Source organism: Rhineura floridana, chromosome 14 (genome assembly GCF_030035675.1).
Source record: "Rhineura floridana isolate rRhiFlo1 chromosome 14, rRhiFlo1.hap2, whole genome shotgun sequence".
In the NCBI taxonomy this organism is placed as follows: Eukaryota; Metazoa; Chordata; class Lepidosauria; order Squamata; family Rhineuridae; genus Rhineura; species Rhineura floridana.
Window position 1 is genome coordinate 11,141,823 of NC_084493.1, and position 24,676 is coordinate 11,166,498.

The following is a 24,676-nucleotide window of genomic DNA, read 5'->3' on the forward strand; positions in this document are numbered from 1 at the left end:
TTAAAGCCATCCAAGTTGGTGGGCATCACTATGTGTTGTGGGAACAAATTCCATAGTTTAACTGTGTGCTGTGTCTGAAGAAGTCCCTTCTTTGGCCTGTCCTGAATTTTCCAACGTCCAGTTTCATTGGATGGCCCCAAGTTTTAGTCTTATATGAGAGAGGGAGATGCAATGCACACATATCTGATGGATCGCATTTGGCTTGTCAGTATGGGTTGCATACAACTTAGTGCTACCCACAGCAGACCCACTGAAATGCATGGACTTGTCATTCATCTCTATTAGTTTCAGTGTGTCTGCTCTGAGCAGGCCTTAGTTGAATACAACCCTATGCATTCATTCCACATGCCGTTCAAATGAACCGTCCTCACGCTCTTTTTTACCCCTCACAGAACTACAGTTCTCAGCACCTTAAAAAAACCACAGTTACCAGGATTCTTTGGGGGTAGTTAGGTGCTTTAAATGTATGGTGCGTACACAGCCTTAGTTCATAACGCCATGTTTGTATCGCTCTTTATCATATGCCTTATCTATTCCCCCACCCTCAAATCTACTGTGATCAACCAACAAGTCCCCCCCCTGCAAAAATCTCTCTGGAAATGGGGCTTTTCTTACTTGTAACATTTGACTTGAAAGAAAAGGTAACCCAGCTCAGTGTAGAATAAAGAGGTGATAAGCTTCACACTGGATTAAAAGGGGACAAAAGAAATAACAGCTTTAAAATTCCTTGTGCTGAACAGGTGTAACGGGGAAGGTGAAGAGGACAAGAAGGTCATCTCTCTGCAGCTGGACAAAGAGCATCATGGTTTATTTGTTGCGTTCTCCAGCTGTGTCATTAGAATTCCACTCAGCCGTTGTGAGCGCCATGGGTCGTGCAAAAAGTAAGCCCCCTCTTTCCAAAAATGTCCATACAATGGAAAACACCAAGGGTTCGGAAATGGTACAAAGATTAATTTCGTCTCGCCACAGGTCTTGTGTTGCCTCTCGAGATCCTTACTGCGGATGGCTGAACCACGGGACCTGCGGAAGAGTGAAATCGAGCATGTTGTAAGTAGCAGCTTTTTTTAAAAAAAAAAAAAATCACAGTGCACAGTTAAATGCCAACTGGTTTAAATATGTTTCAGTGTGCATGCAGGGACAGGTGTGCTTGAAACAGAAGGTAATTGATGTTCAGATGTGCAACATGGCCTTCATAAAGTTAACTATCAACTAGTTTCTGAGCTTAGAAACCAAGTGCTGGTACTCTGAAGCCTTTAACAGTTTGAAATCAGATTATTTAAAGGGCTCTTTTCACCCATGTGAACCTGTTGGAGTTTAAAATCTGCATCATTAGCTAATGTCCAGTTGGGTGGGCACCAGGTACAGGGCCTTCCCAATGATGGCAGCATAGTTGGGGGCATTTCTTGGGGAATTTAGGCAGGCAAGCATATGTAACAGATGTGGGGACCTTTGGCCCTCCACAGGTTCCCCGCCCCTATAAAAATAATAGAGATACACTGCTTTGGAAAAAGGAGCAAGCAGTGTCGGTGGGATTAGGCTTATTGAAATGGAGACAATAGTCAAGAAATCAGAAAAAAGCTAGGACTGGGAAGGTCAGCTATGAGAGAACTAGAAAAGGTCCTCAAATGCAAAGATGTATCACTGCACGCTAAATTCAGGATCATTCAGACCATGGTATTTCCGATCTCTATGTATGGATGTGAAAGTTGGACAGTGAAAAAAGTGGATAAGAGAAAAATCAACTCATTTGAAATGTGGTGTTGGAGGAGAGCTTTGCACATACCATGGATTGCGAAAACGACAAATAATTGGGTGTTAGAACAAATTAAACCAGAACTATCATTAGAAGCTAAAATGATGAAACTGAGGTTATACCATGGACACATAATGAGAAGACATGATTCACTAGAAAAGACAATAATGCTGGGGAAAACATAAGGGAGTAGAAAAAGAGGAAGGCCAAACAAGAGATGGATTGATTCCATAAAGGAAGCCACAGACCTGAACTTACAAGCTCTGAACAGGGTGGTTTATAACAGACGCTATTGGAGGTTGCTGATTCATAGGGTTGCCATAAGTCATAATTGACTTGAAGGCACATAACAACAACAACAACAACAACAACAACAGGCTTATTGAACATGGGAACAGTAGAAGAGCCTTGCCAGATCAGAGGAATGGCCTAAGTAGTACAACATCCTGTGTCATATAATAACCAGATGTCTCTGGAAAACCCACAAGCAGGAGAAGTTCCCCTGAGCAAGACCTGCTGGGGTGAATGGAAGACATAAGCAAACACAGTGTTTCCCATTCATTGCAGTGAGGGAATCTTCCACACAGATTTTGTATTAGGTCATGTGTGGGGAACCTTTGCCGTCCCCTCAGATGTTGCTGAACTACAACTCCCATCAGCCCCAGCAAGCATGACCTAGACTGATGGGAGTTCAGCAACATCTGGAGAGCCAAAAGTTCCCCACAATTGTATTAGGCAGTGACCATCTAAGCTTCACAGACCATTGTGAAGAGCAGCTCATAAGTAGTTGAGTTGAGAGGCCCAAGCGCAGCTTGTTAAAAATGAAAGCCCTTCCCATCTTTGTGTATCTTATCTACTAGTAGTGCCCACCTCCCCTTGCAAATGCCGAATGAACATGTTTTGTGGCTCTTTTGTGTTTCTTTTGACAGTGACAATGGCCATTGGGTTTTTTTTCCCCAACTAATGCTGTTAATTGCAGGTTATCTTTGTTTGTTTCATACAACCATAGCGTTGGAGGATATGAGCAAGATGTGGAATACGGCAACACCGCACAACTCGGGGATTGCCATGGTAAGCTCCAGCCCCAGATGCCAACTTGAGAATGTGGCGTGGTTTTGTTTGTGGGTCACACTCCAGTTGGCGTGGACGACACATTAATGGCACTGAGCACCCCCCCAATTCCTATTAAACCGATTGGCACTAACCTAAGCCGCTTGATCTTGGGTGGTGGAACCCCGTGGCCATTTTTCTCCCAACCTTCACGGATTGCTCATGAAGGTCTAAAAGCCAGGTTATTCAAACAGATTTGTTTCCCTTTCCTTTTTCCTTTTGGGTAAACCTATTGTGTTTTATTTTCTGATTTTTCAGTTATTCAAGGCTTTGAAAAATCTATTTTGCTTTTCCTTTCGTTTACTTTTCACTGATTACGTGTTCCTTTAATTCTTTTAGAAATTTTGCCTACTACAACTACACCAGATTACAAAATATTTGGCGAACCAACATCTGGTTAGTTTTATTCAATAATTTTTTTTCTCCCCCAGTTAATGAAGCTTTTCTTTCCTTCAGTTCAGCATTTTCAGACACCCACTTCCCACGTTCTTTTTCTTTTCTTCTCTTCCCCTGCCCTCCCTCCTTCCTTTGGTGCAGTTGGCAAGACTTCATATTTTTTGCTTGTCTGCTTTTACTCATCTTCCTTCTGATGGTCAAGATACAGCCAAGACTTTCTCTCACTCCACATTCTTCACTTTTTGTAGCTGCATGCTTAACAGCTCATTATTAATTGAGACGCATCTTGTATTAACGGAAGAGCCTGATTAACATAGATGACATCCTCACTGCACGAAACGTCCACTAAGCTTCAACTCCTCCCCTCCCCTTTCCACTCAACCATGCAATTCATGAATGCAGCCCGAATAGTCTGATGCCTGGTCCTCTTCATCCCCTCCCTCTCTCCCTCCCTCCCTCCCTTCCTTCCTTCCTTCCTTCCTCCTTTCCTCCTGTATTGTCCAGTTATTTATAAAAGCAAATACACATTTTCTGAAATGCGTATTTCTCAAGTGTTGGAAATGTGTTGATTTCTTCAAAGGTTTTCAAAATGCATTTGTGCTAATAGCATCATATCTGCTAATAGGTGGCATTTAGCATCATGTTGCTGAAAGTTGTATGTGCTGCTTCCAGAAAAATTAGAGAGTAAACAGGGGGAGAGCATTGCCTTTAATAAGCTGTTGGAAAGAGGCAGAAGAGTTTTCTCTCCCCCCCCCGCCCCCCTTAAGATCATGGGACTCTTGTTCATGGTCTCTTTGTACCAACCAATAGGTTTTTCATCTCTGTGATGCTTTTTCAATTACCTATATATGTTTTTCCCCCTTCTCAGCTCTGATCTCATGGCCCTTATTCAAAAGGAGAAATTATACAATAGCTTTCCAAGAGATGTCTTGGTTTAAGTATTGAAACTTGTAATATTCCGTTCCAAAAATCAGTGGCCTCAGATTACAGGTGTCATTCCTGAAATCTCAGCATCTTACCTAGGTAGACAAATTACCAACAGGACCTAGATAATTAGCAGTAACTAAGGTGACTGTAATACTTAACATAATTAAATATGTAAACAGAATTATCAGCTGGTTAATGTAAGAATTCCCTTGCTGGATCATTAAGGAAAGGAATCGAAAATAAAACTGCCAATATTCTAAAGCCTTTGTACATTGTGTATCACTGTGGTGTGGCCACAGGTCTGGTTGCCACACCTCAAAAAAGGATATTGTAGAGCTGGAGAGGGATATTGGAGAGCCCAAAAAGCAGAAAAGAGTGATCATGAGGCTGGAGGAAAGTTTACAACGTTTGGGTCTTTTTAAAATAGAAAAAAATCGGGAGCGTGATAGAGATCAACTAAATTACGCATGCTGTGGAGAAGATGGTTAGGGAGTTTTTCACCCTCTCTTGTAATGCGAGCTTTGGAGGGTGGTGGAACTACCAAAAGGGCCCCCTCTGTTGATGTCTACACCAGAGAGGGCCTGTAGGGAAGGTGGCGGCCTTTCAGAAATTTGGGATCTCAGTCATTTAAGGCTTTTTTTGATTTGAGCATTTTCATCTCAAATCCCTCTTCAATGTTTAGGCAGCTGTTCTTTTTGAACTCAAAGCACAAAATTCCATCCATGCTGGACTTCAATGAGAGCACAATCAAGCACAGGATTTGTTCCTGCCTGAAATGCTCCCTCTGATGTGTCATTAAGTTGAGCTGCCAATGAAAATTTTTCACAAGGCTTTTAATACTTCTGCGAGCTCAAAAACCCATGATTCTTTGACACTATTTGCACTTCCGTAACAGAACAAGAATGGTGTTTGATCAACAAACATTTCATAGATTTGTTTACCCGAGGACTAATTTGGCAAGGAGAAGAGTTGCAGTTCCATTGTGTGAAAATGTTGCCCTTTTCTGACTATGCATGAATAGATGAAAAAAACCCAGGTTTATTTTTAAATGTTGACATGATGCACTTAATGTCACACTTCCCATTAATAGGCATGTGTAAGTCATGCTCGCCCACAGCCTTCCGCTGTAGATATACATGGCTAGATGTTCACAGGTGGTTTCGAAAGTGACACCACCCTGCTGTCAACGTAAACTGTGGCATATGAGCTCCAGCATAGAACCCTGTGAATTCCCAGTTTTGCTTTTAAAAAAAAATATCAAGGTCCTGGCCCTCATGATGACAGACTGCCGAAAACTTCTTTGCAATTTCTGATAAAGGCTCACATCCAATCCTCTGAATCCTCCATAGCTATAGAGTATGGCTGAGACATGCACAGTGGACATCCAATGAAGCTGAACGTTGGAAGATTCAGGCCAGACAAAAGAAAATACTTCTTCACACAGCATATAGTTAAACTATGAAAATTCACTCCCTCAAAAGGCAGTGATGGCCATCAACTTGGATAGCTTTAAAAGAGGACTGGACAGATTTGCGGAGGAGAAGGCTATCAATAGCTACTAGCCATCATGGCTATGCTCTGCCTCCATAGTCGGAGGAAACTGCAGGACAGAAGAGTGCTCTTTACACTCAGGTCCTGCATGCAGGCTTCCCATAGGCATCTGGTTGGCCATTGAGAACAGAATGGTGGACTAGGTCCAGCAAGACTTGGTCCAGCAGCACTGGCCTGATCCAGCATGCTCTTCTTATGTTCCCCTGCTTGCCATACACAACCCCTTTCCTTCCTTATTGCTCCTGAAATTAGGAGAACCCCTGTTGGTAACTGCAAGAGGCTGGACCTCATCGATGCAATTAACCAAGTCATATTAGAGGAAGAAGGGCCCCAAGCATGCTGCAGCATTAGTAGCTTGCTGCACAGCAGACACTGCAGCCATATCCTGGTGGTGGTGCAAAGGCACTAGTTTTGCTTGTACTAGGAATCTTCAGCTGCATTCTTGGGGCTCTGACAGCAGAAAACGAAACTTCACACACTCAAGAAGGTCTGGGAGGTTTTCAGCGAATCGTGTTAGGACATTTGCACTTAGCACAGTATTTGCTCACTCAGCATGATTCTGTGAGCCCCATGCTTCTCCATACATCAGATGTGGGGAACCTTTGGCCCTCCAGATGTTGCTGAACTACAACTCCCATCTGTACCAGCAAGCATGGACAATGGCCAAGGATTATGAGAGTTGCAGTTCAGCAATATACAGAGAGCCACAGTTTTCAGATACTATACATGTGGATCCTATTAAAAATAGCTTAAGTGTTCCAGAAAAAAAAGTTTGGGAAGTAAAAATCACAATACATAAGTTAAGCATTTTTTAAATGGTTGTTGCATGCTTCTTGTCCTTCCCTAGAAACAAAGCAGTTCTCAAAACTTTGCTGCCCCAATTCCGCAACCATACAATTGCATGCATGGTATACAAGGCTATGCAGAAGTGTCTGTTTTGCATTATTGAGTCAAGGAATTGGATGCAAAGCAAAATAATGTATAATGAGCCTCCTCCCCTCCCCCCCGATCATACATACGTTAAGCTTAGGAATTTGCTCCTGCAAATGATACCCACTTTCGATAACCAGATCCAAAGTGCCTGCTGATTATGGGTATGCAGATAACCTGTACTTACTTGAAGGATTGTACAGCTAGTGTTCATCAATACACACAGCAAATATATCTATCCTGAAAGCTTTAACCAGTGCAAGCTCCCCAGTGAGAAGCATTAGAAGTAAACTCCTTCAGGTCTATTCATGATAGTTGCCCCAACCCAGCAAAAGTTGGTCACAACTGTAACCCTACTGAAATCACAAGAGCTAAAATGGAAGTATGTACATCTGTGCAAGCTTACTGGAGAATCAATTCCATCAGCGTCAGAGAAACTGACCTCCAAGTAAATATGCATAGGATTTGGCTATAAATAGCAACCATTTCAAGTTGGTGGTTGCAGCAAGAGGACTATGAAGAAGGAACATAAGAGGAGCCCTGCTGGATCAAGCCAAGGGCCGACCTAATCCAGCATCCTGCTTTCAAAGTGGCCAAGCAGATGCCTCTGGGAAGCCCACAAACAGGACCCGAGTGCAACAGCAACTCTTCCCACTTGCAATTCCCATCGACTGGTGTTGAGGCATAGAGTGAAAGCGAACACATGTGCAACAGCCTCAGCTCAAGTAATAGGGGGCATGGATTCCAATCTTTATGGCTGTCCAGATTATACCTTATTTTACATGGGACCGCAATAAAATGAATCCTCCTGGACCTGGAGTTTACGTGCTAGTATTGCCTCACTTGCACAGTCAGTGATGCCACAAGTATCAGTCACCTGTGGAATTCTATACTTTGAGTTTGAGAGATTCCTTACTGTAACATGCAAAGATGCCCACTGAACGCATCTTCTGCATGAGCAAGGTCTCCACTTCAGTCCCTGGAATCTCTAGCTTAAAGGTTCAGGTAACAAGCTTCTGGGAACGGCTTCTGGCTGAGACCCCAGAGAGCTGCTGCCAATTAGAGCAGACAACACTGGACTGCATGGACAAACAAAGCATCCTAACATAAAACAAAGCAGATTCCTCCATTCCTAAATCCTGCCGCCCTACATTATCCATCTTCCTTGCTGATCCCATTTAAGCGCCACAGTCTTTGAATAATGGCGATAACTTGTTTTTAATACATTTCCTGCCCCTGACTTTAACTCTGATTCGTTTTGGTACATCTGCAAAGAGCAAGTCACAGTTATGATGATGATGATGTTTCTCATACAGCTAGCACCGAGCCCCTTTTCTGAACATAATTCAGCCGTCGTCGTACAAAGTCGCCAAATGGTGAGGGCTTAAAACAAAAACAAAACAAACACACGCACAAAACCAATTGATTGCAATGCACATTAATAAAAATCTGTTTGCCACCACAGACACGGAGTTACCCTCAGCTTCTGTTGCCACAGCAGAAAGTATCCCAGGTATCTCACCCCAAGTGATTGGTTCCCGGAAACCTAAAGTGACCGGCTCTCGGAAATTTGTAGCACAAGATGACCCAAACACTTCTGATTACTCTGATCCGTTATCAGGGGTCCCAAAGGGTAAGGCCTAATCAGGGCATATCATACAGTCGAAAGGAAACCTGATAGCTTCAGCAGTTTCAAATCCAAATGTTGGTTATTAGCTAAATATGTATGCAGTATCAGCCTGTGTTGGTGTAATAAAAGGTGCAGTCGTGTGTGTCTCTTTTTGGCCAACGGAGGGGGGATTTTGGGGACAAGGAGCAAGATAAGCATTACAGAGTTTGTATTTCTGCTCGACAAACTGTTGCTCGTCCTGTTGTCTTCCCCCCCCGCAATTCAAAAAGTTGTTTGCCAATGCTTTGCATACACAGTTAATGCATGCTTTACATCGCAATCCTATGCATATCCAGTCAGCAGCAAATCCCATCGAGTTCAATGGCAGCAAAATGCCTTCCAGCACCACACCGCCTTTCAGGTTCTTTGTTACCAGCTGGCTGTTCCTCTTGGCTAGCCTGCAGGGAGTCTACTTGCCAATAACATTGAGCATTTGCTCTCGAAAGAGGCCTGCCGCAGCATGGCTTTACAGCAGCCAGCTGAAGAGTAGCCACATTGATCTGTTTTAGCAAAAGTAAACAAAGGATCCACAATATTAACAAAGGATCCACAAAGCTATTGTGGCGTCAGCTACAACATGTTTGCTAGTCTTTAAGGTGCCAGAGAACTCTTGGTTGCTTCTACAAGAAATACCTGTTCAAATCCCCTACACCTCTCCCACTAAGAACAACCCCGCATATGGTCACCGTGCATAGAGGGTAGGAAGAGGCATGCACCTTGTAAGGACAGTGTAGTGCTGAGTTGAGGAAGAAGTGGCCACAGGTACATGGGATCAGGCAGCCAATGCATACAGCGACAGCCTGATCTGTGTGCCCATGACGGAAAGAAAACCCTGCCATTGCCCTTCATTCTTTGCAACATGGACATGGACAGGAGAGGCCTCCGTTCAAATCCTTCTCAACTGTTCAACTCTTTTGAGTGACATTGGGTCTCTCCCTCCCTCTCTCTGCCTAACCCTCCACACAGGATTGTAGTGAAGATAAAAATTGGTTCCAGGATACCTCAGGAACCCTTATATCCCTGCCCGATCACTGAGGTCACTGATAGTGATCCTCATTGGTTCTGATGCATGGTTCGTATCCAACAGGAGCCGTACATTCAGTATTGTGGGCCCAATATTATGGAACGCCCAGTTGAGGTGAGACAGCCCCCCTCTCCATAGAACTTCTGGCATCTACTGAAAACTTCATACTTTTAACTGATTTCTGTCATTCTGTTCAGTTTTTTGTACACTGCTTACGGGCTGTAGTAAGTAAGCGGTATATAAATTATTGAAATACAAAATCGATGTTTTAAGATGGCATAGCCCATTTCATCCTCACAATGGCTCTGAGAAACAAACTAGACTGAGAGCGAGAGAAAGGGAAGAGGGCCCAAGGTCACCCAGTGAGCTTCATGTCATAATCAGGAATTCAAACCCAGGCCTCTGTTATCTCATTGTCCAAACTGTCTAGGCCTTTGTTATCGATACACCCAAACTGCACACCTCACAGGGAATGGCATATATCTGCATGAGCCTGTCTTTTTTTTTTTTAAGAGTTATAAGTTATCAAACAATTCTGTCGCATTCTAGTATTCGCTGAAACGCATCAGGTTTCCTTTCAGCCATTATGGCAGTGCATTCATAATTTGCTTCAGGTATTTTATTGCTTGCTTGTCCTTTAAAACAAGTCTGCTTTTGCCAGGATTTGCTCACATGCACTCTCAGTCACGCTCAGTGAGGTTTCCTGTAGCAAGTTTTTCCCCTCTTTCCCCTCTTTTGTCATTTGCTCAATGCCATTAAAACCAATCACCCTGAACATTTTAACTCTCTTCAAAGGCCTTGCCTCTTAACAAAAAATAAATAAATAACTCACATAATACTCTTCTTTGTTTTAGCTGTTCCCCTGTGCGGAATAACACAATTAGGTGCATCCTGCCAAACTAACATTTTCTTAACAGTAAGATGGCTGTGGTTGCTTTAAAAACAAACAAACTGATTATTAATGTGTGAAATGAAAACATAATTCTATTGTTTTTTCTTCTTCTAGATTTAAATTAAATGCATTCTATATTATAGAAACTACTAATACCTCTCATTAGCTGTATGGTTTTTAAATGATGTTCTTTTCCAGAAGTTCATTACTCACTGAAGTATAGGCCTTAAAATGTGTGGGTAATCTTGACGACTACTTTTTTTTTGACCTGCAGAGAAAACACCTGAAATAGCAAAGCCAAAAGGCATTTCTTTTTTTGGGGTGGTGGAGGTGGTGTAAAAATATTAACATAGTTCTAACAATGCAATATGCACATTATAGCGTTTTACACAATATTTGCATAATCCTATCTCACTTCTGATTCTGATTTATGAGTCGGGCAGGGAATTGAAAGAGAAATCCTTCCACGAGTTATTAATTGCAGTCTGGCAGCGTAGCACCTTCTAACCTCAATTTTCCAGCAGAAATTGTTAATGTTAATAACATACAAGCTACTATTTATGAGTCTTAAAAGGATATTTCAGGACAGAGAGAGAGAGAGAGTAGATTGGCAGAACAAAGTATTGCTACTCATAGTCTAGTTCTCCAGATTAATGGACACAGACAGGTCATAAAATTGTCAGCATATCAAGGGAAGTGTCCCTGTGCTCTGGATCTGACAGCCATTGCAGGTAGCCATGCAAGTAGAGCTTTCCTTCAAGTCGTCACTTTTCTCTGAGTTCCTGGCATGCAGAGTATTAAAACTGCTGTCTGCTCACCCTCATAACTGTGGTTTGCTTTCACCGCAGAAGAAGACAACATCTCCGCATTGGCAATATTCCTTGTTCTCTCTGATGGTGGCTACTCTTGCCTGCTCTTGGGACCACAGCAGAGAGGTTAAGACCTGGCTGCTTTTTCAGTCATTTATGAACAGTCAGCTTTGCTATGTAACAGTAAACCACCCTGTGTTTTAAGACTGTTATTGTTTTATCTGTTTTGTTTTATTAATAGAATGATTGTTTTAAATGTATTCTTGTACCCTGCTCTGAGATCAAATTGATACAGGGTGGGTTATGAATACTTAAATAAATACAGTAAAATAAAAACTAGCTGCCAAAGAGAACAAGGCAGGCAAACAGCTACTGATCCTGTGTTTTTCTTGTTTTCTTGAGCAAGGAAAAGCATGGCACTGCTGCAAGGGTAAGTAGGTAACAGCAGCTCGCTCTCTCCTACTAGAAGTATAGAGCTAGGTAAGAGCTTGATCAAGCCTCTCCAGCTGCAGGTGCCTGTAATGGCTGTAAGATCCAGAACAGGGGTGGGGAAAGTGTGACCCTGCAGATGTCGTTGGACTGCCAACTCCCATCATCCCTGATGGTTGGCCATGCTGGCTGGTGTCCATCATCATTTGATCCAGAGGGTAAAGCAGGCATTGGGGAGTGGTGTAACTGTAGCACAAGTACCTTTACTAACAGGGTCACATGTTGTCCGACAGTGTTCCTACAACAGCCATGCATCGCTTGACTTCCACAGTCCACTTTGGTAATTTATCTAAGAGCATGGTGCCCGAAAAGGATGTGTGGAAAGGCCAAGCTGCAGTACAGAACCGAAGCAAAGCCATGTCATCACTACATCACACCCACCTGCTGATCTGACAGTACAGAACAATGGCCTTGCAACCTCCTGAGCCAGCATAAATATTTGTCTTGGCACAGGGGGCACCAGCCTCTTGGCCTGCATGAAGGCTTAAGTGCAAAATCTGCAAAATTTGAGGACGGAGCCCGTGTTGTGGGATTGCTCGTACAATACACCGCCGATGGCTCCCTGCAGAATGTACCCATGTCAGAATTCTTGCAAGTCCTACACCTGCCGTGTGAATCTTTCTCAAGTTCAAAGGCACTAGGTTTCTGTTTAGTATGGTTAAGACTGCAGCTTAAGATAAGCAAGCTAAGTTTTACAACTGTGCAAAATAAAACATACTCTAATCTATCAATACCGTATGTGTTTGTTGTAGGTGTCAGGTGGGAAGTCCAGTCGGGAGATTCCAACCAAATGGTACACATGAATGTCCTGATAACATGTGTCTTTGCTGCTTTTCTGCTGGGAGCTTTTATTGCAGGAGTGGCCGTTTACTGTTACCGGGATATATTTGTGAGAAAGTCTAGGAAGATACACAAAGATGCAGAGTCAGCTCAGTCCTGTACAGATTCTAGTGGGAGTTTTGCCAAACTGAATGGCCTCTTTGATAGCCCTGTCAAGGAGTATCAACAGAATATCGATTCGCCCAAGCTGTATTCAAATTTACTAACAAGCAGGAAAGAGCTGCCACCTACGGCCGACACAAAGTCCATGATGATGGTGGACCACAGAGGCCAGCCGCCAGAATTGGCAGCTCTTCCGACGCCGGAATCCACGCCGGTGCTGCAGCAAAAGACTTTGCAGTCTATGAAAAGTCAGATGGACAAAGCACAGAACAACCTCAGCGCTTCTAGAAAAGAAACGCCTCTTAAGAGTCCTCAGTTTTTTCCATCCAGCCCCCCACCCCATTCACCTTTAAGTCATGGACACATCCCCAGTGCTATCGTTCTTCCAAATGCAACCCACGACTACAATATGTCCTTCTCAAATTCCAATGCACACAAAGCCGACAGAAAGATGCAGAATATGGACCACCCGCTTACCAAGCCGTCAGGCAAAAGAGACCACAGAAGGTCTGTGGATTCCAGGAACACCTTGAACGATTTCCTGAAACATTTAAACGAAACCCCCAACAACCCCAAAGCCATTATGGGAGACATCCAAGTGGCACACCAGACTTTAATGCTGGATCCCATGGGAAATATGACGGAGATCCCGCCTAAAGTTCCTAACAGGGAAGCCTCTTTGTATTCTCCTCCGTCCACCCTTCCCCGAAACAGCCCGACAAAACGGGTGGATGTCCCGAGCACGCCGGCGGTACCCATGACCTCTCTAGAAAGACAAAGGGGCTATCACAAAAATTCATCACAGCGGCATTCTATATCGGCCCTTCCTAAAAACTTAAACTCACCCAATGGTGTGCTGCTGTCACGGCAGCCTAGTATTAACCGTGGGGGATACATGCCTCCTGCAGGAGGCTCAAAGATGGACTACATGCAAGGGACACCAGTGAGCGTCCACCTGCAGCCTTCCTTGTCTAGGCAAAGCAGTTACACGAGCAACGGAACACTTCCTCGGACAGGGGTAAAGAGGGCGCCCTCCCTCAAACCAGACGTGCCACCAAAACCCTCATTTGTTCCTCAGACGCCTTCAGTCAGACCACTGAACAAGTACAGCTACTAAGACTTGCATACTCTGTCAAGAGGTGTGGGATGATGGTGCAGGACAAACGTAAGACAGAGACTCGCTTGTCATGAGAGAAAAAAAGAGCGACTGAACAAGCGGCCAAAGAAGCTGTTTTTACTCCAGCAACATCTTGGTTTTCACTATACGCCTGGCCTACAGCAAGGCTCAACTTGCTAAATAGATTGTAACCAAGGAAGGTGCTGGCCGTCAATGTTTCTTTTGTTTGGAGCGGAGGAGACATGTAGCACAATGAGAAGGGACTACTTGACTGTTCTTAAAAGACTTGGGGAAGAAAAGAGGGAGGAAAAAGATCCGGGAGCAAAAACAAATAATACTTGAAGATAATAATAACAATAACAATAAAATGGGGTTCATTTTTAGACTGCCATAATGCGTAGTCTTCCCATGAAATGTGAACATTTTAATATGTATGCATTTGCCTTGCCTCTTGCACAAATGTCAGCAAATGATAATGTCTCAACAAGTATGTTGGTTAATAAGCAACTTGCTGAACTTTGGTCTCTTAAGTCCAACTGTAGCATTTTTTTTTCCTCCAAAGGATGATATTTTTGTTTATGACGCAGATAAAGGTGTGTATGTGTGTGTGACAGAGGGTGTCTGTGTGTGTGCAAGACAGAGAGAGAGAGAGAGAGAGAGAGAGAGAGAGAGAGAGAGGTTGTGCTTACGCATGCGTGCGTGCACAAAACTAGGAGGTACTCAATCCCATCGCATCTTTTAAGTTACAGAAGCATTTACATTTGAGCATTGATTGAACAAATAGATGACTGTGGTTTGGATTGTTTTGGATTGCACGAGGTGTATAGTAGATTTCATGCAGGAAGCTTTGCCCTGTCAGATTTCTGCACTGGGCAGAGCGAGGTACTATGCGAAACAGTGCAGATGTACTCATTCTAAATTATGCTGCTATAGAGTCAAGATTATTCTCAATTCCAAATGTAGCATTAATAGATTTCCATGGTACTCAATAGGGTCGATTAAAATTGGTCAATTTCGGTTTCCTGTTTTTCCCAATCTTCAGGGCACTTCTGCACCAGTTTGCCAATTTCTAATTTAGAAAAATGCAAATTTCAAAATGTAGCCAAATTTTGTTTCACATAGTGGTCTGGGAAGTGCAAACTAGTTCGGTTCACATTAAAATGCAAACCAAGCTAAATTCTCATCCGTTCCCAGTACTCAGCCGGTCCTCAGTCTTCTTTACTGCCCAGCCTGAATGTGAACTTTAGAAGGTTCTTAATTCCCATCGTGGTGAGGCTCCCCCAATTCAAACAGCATTTTTTTAAAAAAAAACTCTCTCAAAATAAGACAAAATAAAGGCAGAGGGGACGAGAAGAGCAACATAAAAGCAGGAGAAACAAAAAATACTTTCCAGATACAAAGGATTGCTTCATAGTTCCCCCTCCAAGCCAGCACTGTTCATGTACCCATTTTTATTTAGCAAATGGGGGATAAACATGCAAATACATAGTTCGTATCTCAGCATCAAGTAATTAAGCTCAAGAGGGATAAGAAGAACGCCTGCCTCTCTGCATGCATGGCAAGTGCTTATTCCAGCCTTCCCCAACCTGGAGGGAGTTTTGGAAGACAACCCAGCCATGCTGGCTGAGGCTGATGAGAATTGTAGACAAGAACATCTCCGGGGCACCAGTCTGAAGGTGGCTCACACCATCATAGGGAGGTCCCCTCCTTGCTGTTTGAGACGTTTAGAGGTGGGACATATCTGTATTTTAAAAAGCTATGTAAGCTATGGCTGTATTTTTAAAAAGAGAGAAGAGGAATATGGAATGATATGTCCCATTATTAATATTATTATTATTTTAGAACCCTTTCTAACAGAAATGAAGTTCCATTTGTTTGTCAGGATCTCTCCAAGAAAAAAATTGACAGTAGCGCAATCAATTTGTTTAGCTTGTGGTTTCTCCATAGTCATGCCGGTAATGACAATATTCTGTAAATATACTGTGTGTTTGTTTACCTGGATCTGTGCATTTTGTGCCTTATTCATGAAAATGATTTTTTAAAAACGACTAAAACCCTGTCAAGTGTTCTCAGATCACAATTCTCTGCGTGCCAGCTGTAAGTTCTCTCAACAGTATCTGAAAAGATGAAAGAAACGGGGGGGTATCCCCACAAGAACAATTAATTAACTCCGAAAAGGCAGTCTCTAAGCCAAGGAGACAGCAGCATTAAATCAACCTTTTCCAAGCTAAACATTCCACCCCTAACTCGCTTAAGGATCAAACAGTTATAATGTGAAATCATATGAGGTTTCTGAGGTAATGGAACACCTGCTGAAGTTGCGCGTGCAACTTAGTGGGTTGCCACGGCATGCGCTTACAGCTGATCATCACAGATGGTGATCTTAGCTTGCAAATAATGCCCTACCACTTGTTTGCTGAACATTACCTTAGCCAACACGAGGGAATATCTGTGAGCTGATAGGAAAAGTACCTTCAGTTCAAAACACTGGTTTCTATTTTATGTCAAGAAAAAAAAAATGTAAGTCTCTCTCCGTCTCTCAAAAATAGGGATCCTTGTTCCTTAATTTTCCATTTTAAATGTTGATCATGAAGGATCTTTACTTCCTCCAAAAATACTAAGGATCTTTTTTTCCCCTTAAAATATTTTCAACCTTGCAACTAATAATTTTACAATTAAAAAAGAATCAAATGACAAAACTGAATTGACTTCACTTTACAAATATTAATGAATAATACATACTTGTGTGAAACCGAAACATAAATGTTTTGTGAACCCAAATAACTTTCTGTAACATTGTGCTGCCTTGTTAGATGGTAATGTGTGTTCTCTCAGTATTTATGTTGAAATCTTTTAACATTCAACATAGTCTTTATTCTGTTAATTTATAACTTTTTGTTGGGTTTTGGGCTGTTGTTTTTTTTTATATAAAAAACATGCTTTATCCATTTGTGCAAAGGTAAATGCAGATTGTATCTTTTTTAATGGTACAGCTTATAAAAGTAACCCTAAAAAGAAAAGCCGCTCTATATGGTCTATAGAGTACTTTAACATGTATAGATATCTTGTAAAGTTGTATTGTGGATGTGTAAATAATACGTCCTTTTGGGTTTTTAACACCGCATGTAAAGTCAAAATAAACTATTCAAAAGTAGCAAGCATCTCACATTTCACTTGATTATATATTGAAAAACAGTGAGCATAATCACACAGGAACAAACTCCTGCACAGAAGCAGGCCAAATGAGCTGACCCATCCATTGCAGAGACAGTCTTTGCTGGTGGGGGAATTCATTGCATATGACAAAGCACCGATCCCTTCCCACGAAGTCACTGGCTGGTAGTCAATGCTAGTCCTACTTAGAGTAGACTCGCTGACTAGAAAGGAAAGATAGATAGGCTCATTAATATCAATGGGTCTACTCTTGAGTGTGACTTAGCTGAATACAACCCACTGAATTGGCGGTATTATATTTTTTTGTGCAGTTTGCTGTAATTTTCATAGGACGGGTCATGTGACTTACACCATATATCTATACTAGCTTTTTAACCCATCCTATTTCTCAAGTATCAAGATGGGCAACTGCATTTACCTCTGTGTCTTTTCACTGTTCATACCTGATGGATAGATATGCAGGGATACTGGGCATCCTTTGACACACACACCCAGCTCTCCTCCAGATTGCAAATTGTTTACTTTGGCCAATATTCAGCACATGGCATCCTTGGGCATCTGCTGGAACCCCATCATACTAGCTGTGCTCACTGCACTGATGTCTGCCAGCTCTCACCACCACCAGGCAATGGTGCCAGCTGCCATTTTGTTTTTCCCACAATGCCCCAAGACTAACACAATGTCTGATCATTGTAAGAAAAGCAAAACGATGGATGGCAGGAGGTTGCCTCATGTCATACTATGAAGTAAGCCCTCCATCCCCTGCAACCCTTCCGGTGGTCCACACACACTGGAAGGCACCTATTAAGAGCACTTGATGAAGGCCCCCCCCCCAAACCTAGAGCCAGTCCTGTCCATAGTAATCAACTGGAGCCATTCAGAGATTGTCCTGCCCCTATCTTTATCATCCAATCCATTCTATGGACCTATTCCCCACTCCAGACTATATGTGGAAAATAGCATTATTGAATGCTCTTCAAACAAAAAACTCACACTGCTATGAAAGTTTAAAAAAAAATCTAGCCCATCAGGGAACAAGGTTCTAGCCCAGTCTGTTCCGTGTTGTACTTTCTATTTGCATTAAGTTGCTTATGTAGGGGAGCATTCATAATCATGCTCCACTATTTGCATGCAGTGTGAAGTGGTACAATCTTATTTGATCACCTCACAATTCTCACAGACTCATTCTGCTGTTTAAGGCTTCAAGAGATGTTGTGATACCAATTGCACAATGTTGCCTGAAACTGGAATCCTGACTACATGGCTGGAATGCCTATACCGAGCCATAAATAAAATGTGTGGAGAGTTCTAAATTTATTAACATATGTAGAGTTCACACAATCCCCGACTTACAGAATGAGCATGCACTTCATCCTATAGGCACCCACATAGGGGTGGCACATGATTTGTATAAGCAGTTAACACAATTTCCATTGCTACTTCCCAGTGCTCTCTTGGTCTGCTCTTGAAAACTGCCATGCCACCCCTTTTGTCTACCTTCTAGCCCTGAGAGATGGCATATATATATCCTTTGCCTGGTATAATTCTTCAAAAGAAAAAAAGCAAAGGAAAATCTACCACAGCGACCAAAATTCCTGGCTCCTAAGACAACCTGCACAGTCTTCAGGGGGAAAAGAAAGAAATCATACAGCTGGAAGGGGCCTATAAGGCCATCGATTCCAGGCCCCTGCTCAATGCAGGGATCCAACTTAAAGCATTCCCAATAGGTGGCTCTCCAGCTGCCTCTTGAAGGCCTCCAGTGTTGGACAGCCCACCACCTCCCTAGGTCATTGGTTCCATTGTCATGCCACTCTAACAGTTAGGAGGTTTTTCCTAACGTTCAGCCTTTCTGTAATGTAATCTGGCTTCCTGTAACTTGAGTCCATTATTCCATGTCCTGCACTCTGGGATGATCGAGAAGATGTTAACCTGGCAAGAGGTTTTAAACTAAGGAGCTCATAATACTGTTCAGTTTCCCCACTCCTTCCGTGAGCAGTGGGATGCTAGAAGCAGCTTTTAAAACGTCTTATTTCCTTTAGTGGGTGCCTTGGCAGGGATCTGTTCTTGCAGGTGTCACCAAAACTGAGTACCTCCTGCAGCCCTTGCAAAAGGTCTCAGTAGATATCCCATCAGGCCCAGCAAGCATGGCCACTGGATTGGGCTGATGGGAGTTGTAGTTCAAAAAAGTAACTTTTCCAAGCTCTGCTCCAGACAGCATACATACAACACGGCTGCCGGCTGCCAATGTGGTCCCAGGCTTAGTTTTTTGCTTTTAGCATTTAAAGCCCTATACAATTTGGGGGGGGGAGGATGGCTAAGAGGCCGCCTTGCCCCATACACCCCAGCACTGCAACTGCGTTTCTCCAGTGGGCCATCAAGGCCTGGTGTCTAGTTGATGTACCTTTGCATACATAACTCCTATGTCTGCAAAGGTTCATCAACTAGAAACCAGGCCTTGAGTGTTGTAGCTCCAACTCTATGGAGCCAGCTTCCAACAATGGAGGTCGGTCCGTTAGGGCAAGCGGGGCACTGCCCAGCAACCTCAATCCGCCCTCACCTGTCTACCTTCTTACTGACAACCATGCCAGGGAATAGCAGGGCTACCTGTCAGCGCTCTCCTCCTCAGTCTCAGTGTTGACCCTTGTAGAACTCAGCAGGGAAGAGGGTGGGGACAAAAGTACAATGCGTTTGCTCTGCCTCTGATTGGCTCGGGCTCTGCCTGCTGTTTGGGCTCCCTGCATTCCGCCCCACCAAACTTGATGGGCACCAATCGCCACTGGCTTCCAAGCGACCTGATGACAAGCGGCTCACACTTTGGCTTTTAGGCAGCTGTTGAAAAGTTATCTTTTTGTGAGAGCTTTCCCTGAAGAGCAACTCAGTCATTTTATATTGTATGGAATCTTGTAATTTAATATTTTTAAGATCTGGGATTTTTTTTTTTGAAAAAAAAAAAAGGTCTTTTTTTAAAGTATGCCTAATTTTTATACTACACATGTTGTTCTTTTGATATATATTTTTTGTACACCTCTTTGGAAAGATTTGTTGGGAAGGTATTTATAAATAAATAAATAAGATAATGGGCCGTGTTAGAAATCTGTGCCTCCAAAGCTTTCCACCACCAGCAGGCCTTCCTCTCTGCTCACTTCCAAGGGTCCCTCAGCCAGCCTTACGATCGCTCCTTAAGATCATTCATTAATTAATTATTGCATTTGTCACATAGAATCATAGAATAGTAGAGTTGGAAGGGGCCTATAAGGCCATCGAGTCCAACATTATACACTCCAGGGTCTCAAAGTGACTTACAAAAGCAATACGGTAGAAATTCCTCAAGAAACATTTAATATCAAATATAAAAACATGCATACAACAAAAAACTAACAACGCTCACCCATGAAGCCTACCCACCCCGCTCAAACAATGGGCACAATACGGAGGTTAACTAATTACCATCCAAATGAAGAGCCAAACACCTGGGTAAAGTATTTTGCCTGCTGCATAAAGAGAGACAATGATGGCACTAGGCATGCTTCCCTGGGGAGAGCATTCCACAAATGGGGAGCCACCACAGAAAAAGACCCGTTCACCTGTCCCCACGCTCTGCACTGCCCTCAAAATAGGGCCTCAGATGATGAGCATGGCATTCAGGTTGGTCCATATGGGGAGAGGCAGGCCTTTTTTCGTCACATTAAGACCCCTCCCTCCAAGAAGCATGATGCATAGGGTTATGCCATTTTTACTCTGTGAGGGGGAAGAACTGGAGGAAAGAGAAAGGTTCTGAGTGTGCACATTCCTCCTTGGATCCAATCAATAATGAGCAAAATGCTTTTGAAACACTGGGTCACAGCCTAATGCACACAGTCTTTTCACAGTCTTGCTCTGTGCTGAGATTATTACAAAACGTTTCTTAAGGTCAGGATGCTAATAGGGCTCTAGTGATTATTTTGTCAGGTTCTGACTTTGCCCAATGTCAGAGACCGGAAAGGAAAAACAAGCTTTGAGTTTTGTTGCTTTTCAACACTTTTTTCCCCAGCCTTCCTTTCTTTCTTTAGCTTGACGGACCATTTTAAGAGCATACAGGCCTTCCTCATCTTGTCCGATAGAAGCCTAATGTATTCCAAGCAGGATAAAGCTAGTGGGCTTTCAAAAATTAGGTATTGATTACATTTATACTCTGCTCTTTCCTCAAAAGAGGTCCTCAGGTGATCCTACTTGCCCCGTCAACAATGTATCAAATTTAGCACTGCTGAGGACTACAAGCTAGTGGGCTTCCCAGAGGCATCTGGTTGTCCACTGAGAAAAACAGGATGCTGGATTAGATGGGCCTTTGGTCTGGCCAGCAAAGCTGTAGGCCAGGGTTGTTGCTGGACTACAACTCCCATCAACCCTGACCAACACATGTTGCCTGGGGCTGATGAGCATCTAGAAAGAATAAGAAACATTTTTTCAGTGGTTGGTTGACAGAGCAGAAATCAGAAGTTCTGCTTAACTTTTGAAAACTAAAAAACATATGCCTAGGGCGCACATCCAGCCCTCTCCCAAGGGCTAAGAACAGCCCTAACACCAAATGTAACACTTGGAACACCAGTCCACTGACAGAAGAGCCACAGCCAACACAATCCTATAAATGGCTACTCAGAAGTAAGGCACACTGAATTCATTGTTACTCCCAGAAGCGTGTCTACAATTGCAGCCTGAAACTCCCATTGTCATGGTAGTTTACACTCTTCTTTTTGAACGGCAATCAGTCCACTATTTGTAGGAGTCCTATGTTTGAAGGGCTGCCCAGTCCACGTCTGGTTTCACAGAAAATAACTAGAAATAGGCAGAGCAGAGGGGCCTTGAAGATGCTCATTCACAGTTAGCACTTAGATTGCAGACTGGGTTACCTGCACGCAGGTTATCTGGTTACAGTCTTCTCCACCCATGGTAAGATGTATTATTTTTCTATTCCATTTAGAGTAATTATTTCTAAATCTGCATTTGGGATAGGACATGGGAAGTACAGGAGTTGGAAGAATGTACGTCTGTCTTACCTGCAAATATTTAAAAGCAGACAAGCCAAGGCTAAAGGTTGGAGCACAGAGAGAGGAGGTCGAACAGTGTGAACAGATTGCAGCAGGTAACAGGGCCTTCTCAGTTGTGGCACCCAATCTGTGCACTTTTGTACCCATGGAAGTTCACCTGGCATCTCCTTTTTAAATTTTTTAATGCCAAGTAAAGACATGCCTGAAGTTTCCTGGCTGCCATTTTTATTTTTTAGAACTTTTAACCTGTTTATTCTTCTTTTAATGAAGAGTGTATAATGATAATCATAAATTAAAAGAAAAAGGCCAAAAAAATATCCATGCAAATCAAGCAACTGTTGTCAAAAACTACTATTTATTACACTTATATCCCACTTTTCCTTCATCATAGAACCCAAGGAGGCACACATGTGGTTTCCAGGTGGCTCCCATCCAGGCACTGATCAGACCCAGACCTGCTTAGCTTCAGCAAGGTGGTGGCCTCATGTGCCTTCAGACCATAGTCTGGAGTTAACTACTTATCCTTGACCTCGTATTTGTAGTGGGCTTCATTTCATTTAGTTTGGCTTTATATAGCTAAAAGGAGACAGCTCTTTCTTACAGATTATATACATCTCTCATCCCCCCCAAGCATTGTTTCTAAAACCAGCAATGACAACTGATAGCCCAGCCTCCATCATTTCTCTTATTTGTATATTTGCGCTAAGCCATTAGTAGTAATTTCACACTGCTTCAGTTAAATTGTTCATAGACATTTGTGAGAAGTGAAATATATTTTAATGCACAGTTACTCAGTCTGTTTCAACCTGTATATACATATGCATATTTGACCCAGTAACTACTGCTGGCTGACTGTGAAGGGACCATTAAGGCCTTTCAACTCAATTATTACTAAGGGACTCATTAATATGCAGGCAAACGACATGACAGACGACAAAAGCTATTACTCTCTATCCTGTTATTGTGACACTAAATCCAGGGAATTGGAGAATTTAAGAAAAGGTTGCAGCCCACTTAGTAACTCTTCCAAATGGAATAAATTGGTCGTTTGGCCCAAATGGCAGCTGGCATCTGTCCACATGATCAACTGCCTCTGTGTGTGTGTGTGTGTGTGTGTGACCACCACCGCTCCTCTTTTCTTCTGAACTATTTATTTAATTTGCATTTCATACAAAATAGTATTGGACATATATGATTGTGCTTCACAATACTTCAATGACTCACTACAGGTGAATGGTCTTGTCCAAAAAAAGTCTGGTTCACCCATACGCTCACATCCGATGAGCTACTTGAGGCTGGCACATGAAGTCTCAATGCATGGCTGCAACATCCACAGGTGACTTATATGCATGATGCACTATCATAGACAGAATAAAGCCGCAGTTGGAACTTAAAACAACTATCTCACAAAAAATTCAAACATAATGCTGTCCAATGGTTTTGCGTTTGATACCTTGAAACCCTTTGTGCAAATGTATTCTCACCATATGAAAATGAACAAAAATGAATTCTGTATTACATTGGTTTTTAAATTTACAGAATGAAGGATTTAGTTAGTGTGTAAAGGCTGCCACCAGCAAAAAAAAAAACAAGTTATTCGGTAAATTAACTCAAAACTTGTCAGGGGAGCAATTGGGATTTGGCTGGGAGTGGGGCAAGGACACTTAAGATTTTAAAACAAAGATTTAGAAAACTCACCAACGGTCAAAATGAGCAGTCAAATCCAGATTGTTCTCACCACTTTGACAAAGAGGGTTGGTCTTTAACTGAGAACAGATAAAGTCTAGAGGTAACAAAGAGATCGGTTGTCTCCAAATGAAAAGAACAATAATGAATGATGCATTTCAATGTTAAAAGATCTGTACTGGCTGCTTATCAGCTACCTAGCCAAGTTCAAGGTTTTGTTGCTGATATTTAGGGACCAGGATTAGACAGCAGTCCACATCCACCAGTACAGATCAAGCCAATCTTTAAGATCTTCTGAGGAGAGCCTGCTGGTCATTTCACAACCAGTGGTTTGTCACTTGTTAACAACGCCAAAGTGGGCCTAATCTCACCAACTCTCTGGAATGTACTCCTTCAGGTAATTTGCAAGACAGAAACAATAATGATCTTTAAATGACTCTTTACATTTACCCAACCTTTCCTGGACCTTTTCCTGGACTCTTCTTAACTCTCTGCACACTGCCCAATATTATCTGTGATATTGTTTTGTTCTGTTTTTAGGACATTTTGTTGAATGTTATTGTTCGTATTTTTGTTGTTCTTGTGTAAACCACTCAAGAGATTTTTCTTACATTAAGTAGTTAGTAAAGACTATTTTTTGTTTCAGCAGGCATTTGAAATAAGTATTTCTGATTTTGTGGTTCATTTTAACTGATTTTATTACTATTGAAACCCTTCTGCAAACTGCTTAGAAACAACGGTGCTAAGCAGCATATAAAAATTGTTGAAATAAGTAAGTAAATAAATCATTTATGGCTATCAAAAACTAAGGTTCGATTTTAATACTTTCTTTTTCAGTTTGGAATAATTGATGGGAACTACGACTACATAGATCTGCCCTTACAGACGGGGGAGGGAGAAACAGCATAGACTCAGTTCAGGATATGTGTGGCTTGTGGATATTAATTGTGCCAACACGCAGGACACAACCTGACTGGCTTAAATGGTGACAGATCATCTCAAGGAGGAATTGTCCATCATGTACTTAAGAGCTCATCTTCCCTAGCCTTGGGGCTCTTCATGTTCTTACTTAAGTAAACAGGAATGGTGTGTTTGAAAAGTACTTCCAAGAAAAACAACACATTTTTCATGTAAGGTGCCTGACTCATATAAGCATTTCAATTAGGTTCATTAAGAAAGTTAT

General features: G+C 42.5%; 1 protein-coding gene and 1 long non-coding RNA gene across 20 annotated transcripts in view; one reads left to right on the forward strand and one right to left on the reverse strand.

The window, feature by feature from the left end:
- The window catches only part of SEMA6D (semaphorin 6D), a 414,582-nt gene extending 397,805 nt beyond the window's left edge, over nt 1–16,777 (forward strand). For 11 of the 19 annotated variants that reach the window (XM_061595391.1, XM_061595390.1, XM_061595398.1 and 8 more), the window contains 6 exons: nt 741–881; nt 970–1,047; nt 2,733–2,824; nt 3,203–3,259; nt 8,133–8,300; nt 12,303–16,777. In XM_061595391.1, the coding sequence (XP_061451375.1) occupies nt 741–881; nt 970–1,047; nt 2,733–2,824; nt 3,203–3,259; nt 8,133–8,300; nt 12,303–13,609 (1,843 nt within the window). In that variant the 3' untranslated portion in view covers nt 13,610–16,777. Of the gene's footprint in view, nt 1–740; nt 882–969; nt 1,048–2,732; nt 2,825–3,202; nt 3,260–8,132; nt 8,301–11,783 lie in introns of all 19 variants that reach the window. The other 8 variants (XM_061595407.1, XM_061595389.1, XM_061595394.1 and 5 more) reach the window with 8 other exon arrangements.
- LOC133369801 (uncharacterized) overlaps nt 788–24,676 on the reverse strand; it is a 201,447-nt gene continuing 177,558 nt past the window's right edge. Inside the window, exon 2 of the long non-coding RNA XR_009758994.1 lies at nt 788–1,020. This is a non-coding gene — a long non-coding RNA (uncharacterized LOC133369801). The remainder of the gene's footprint in view (nt 1,021–24,676) is intronic.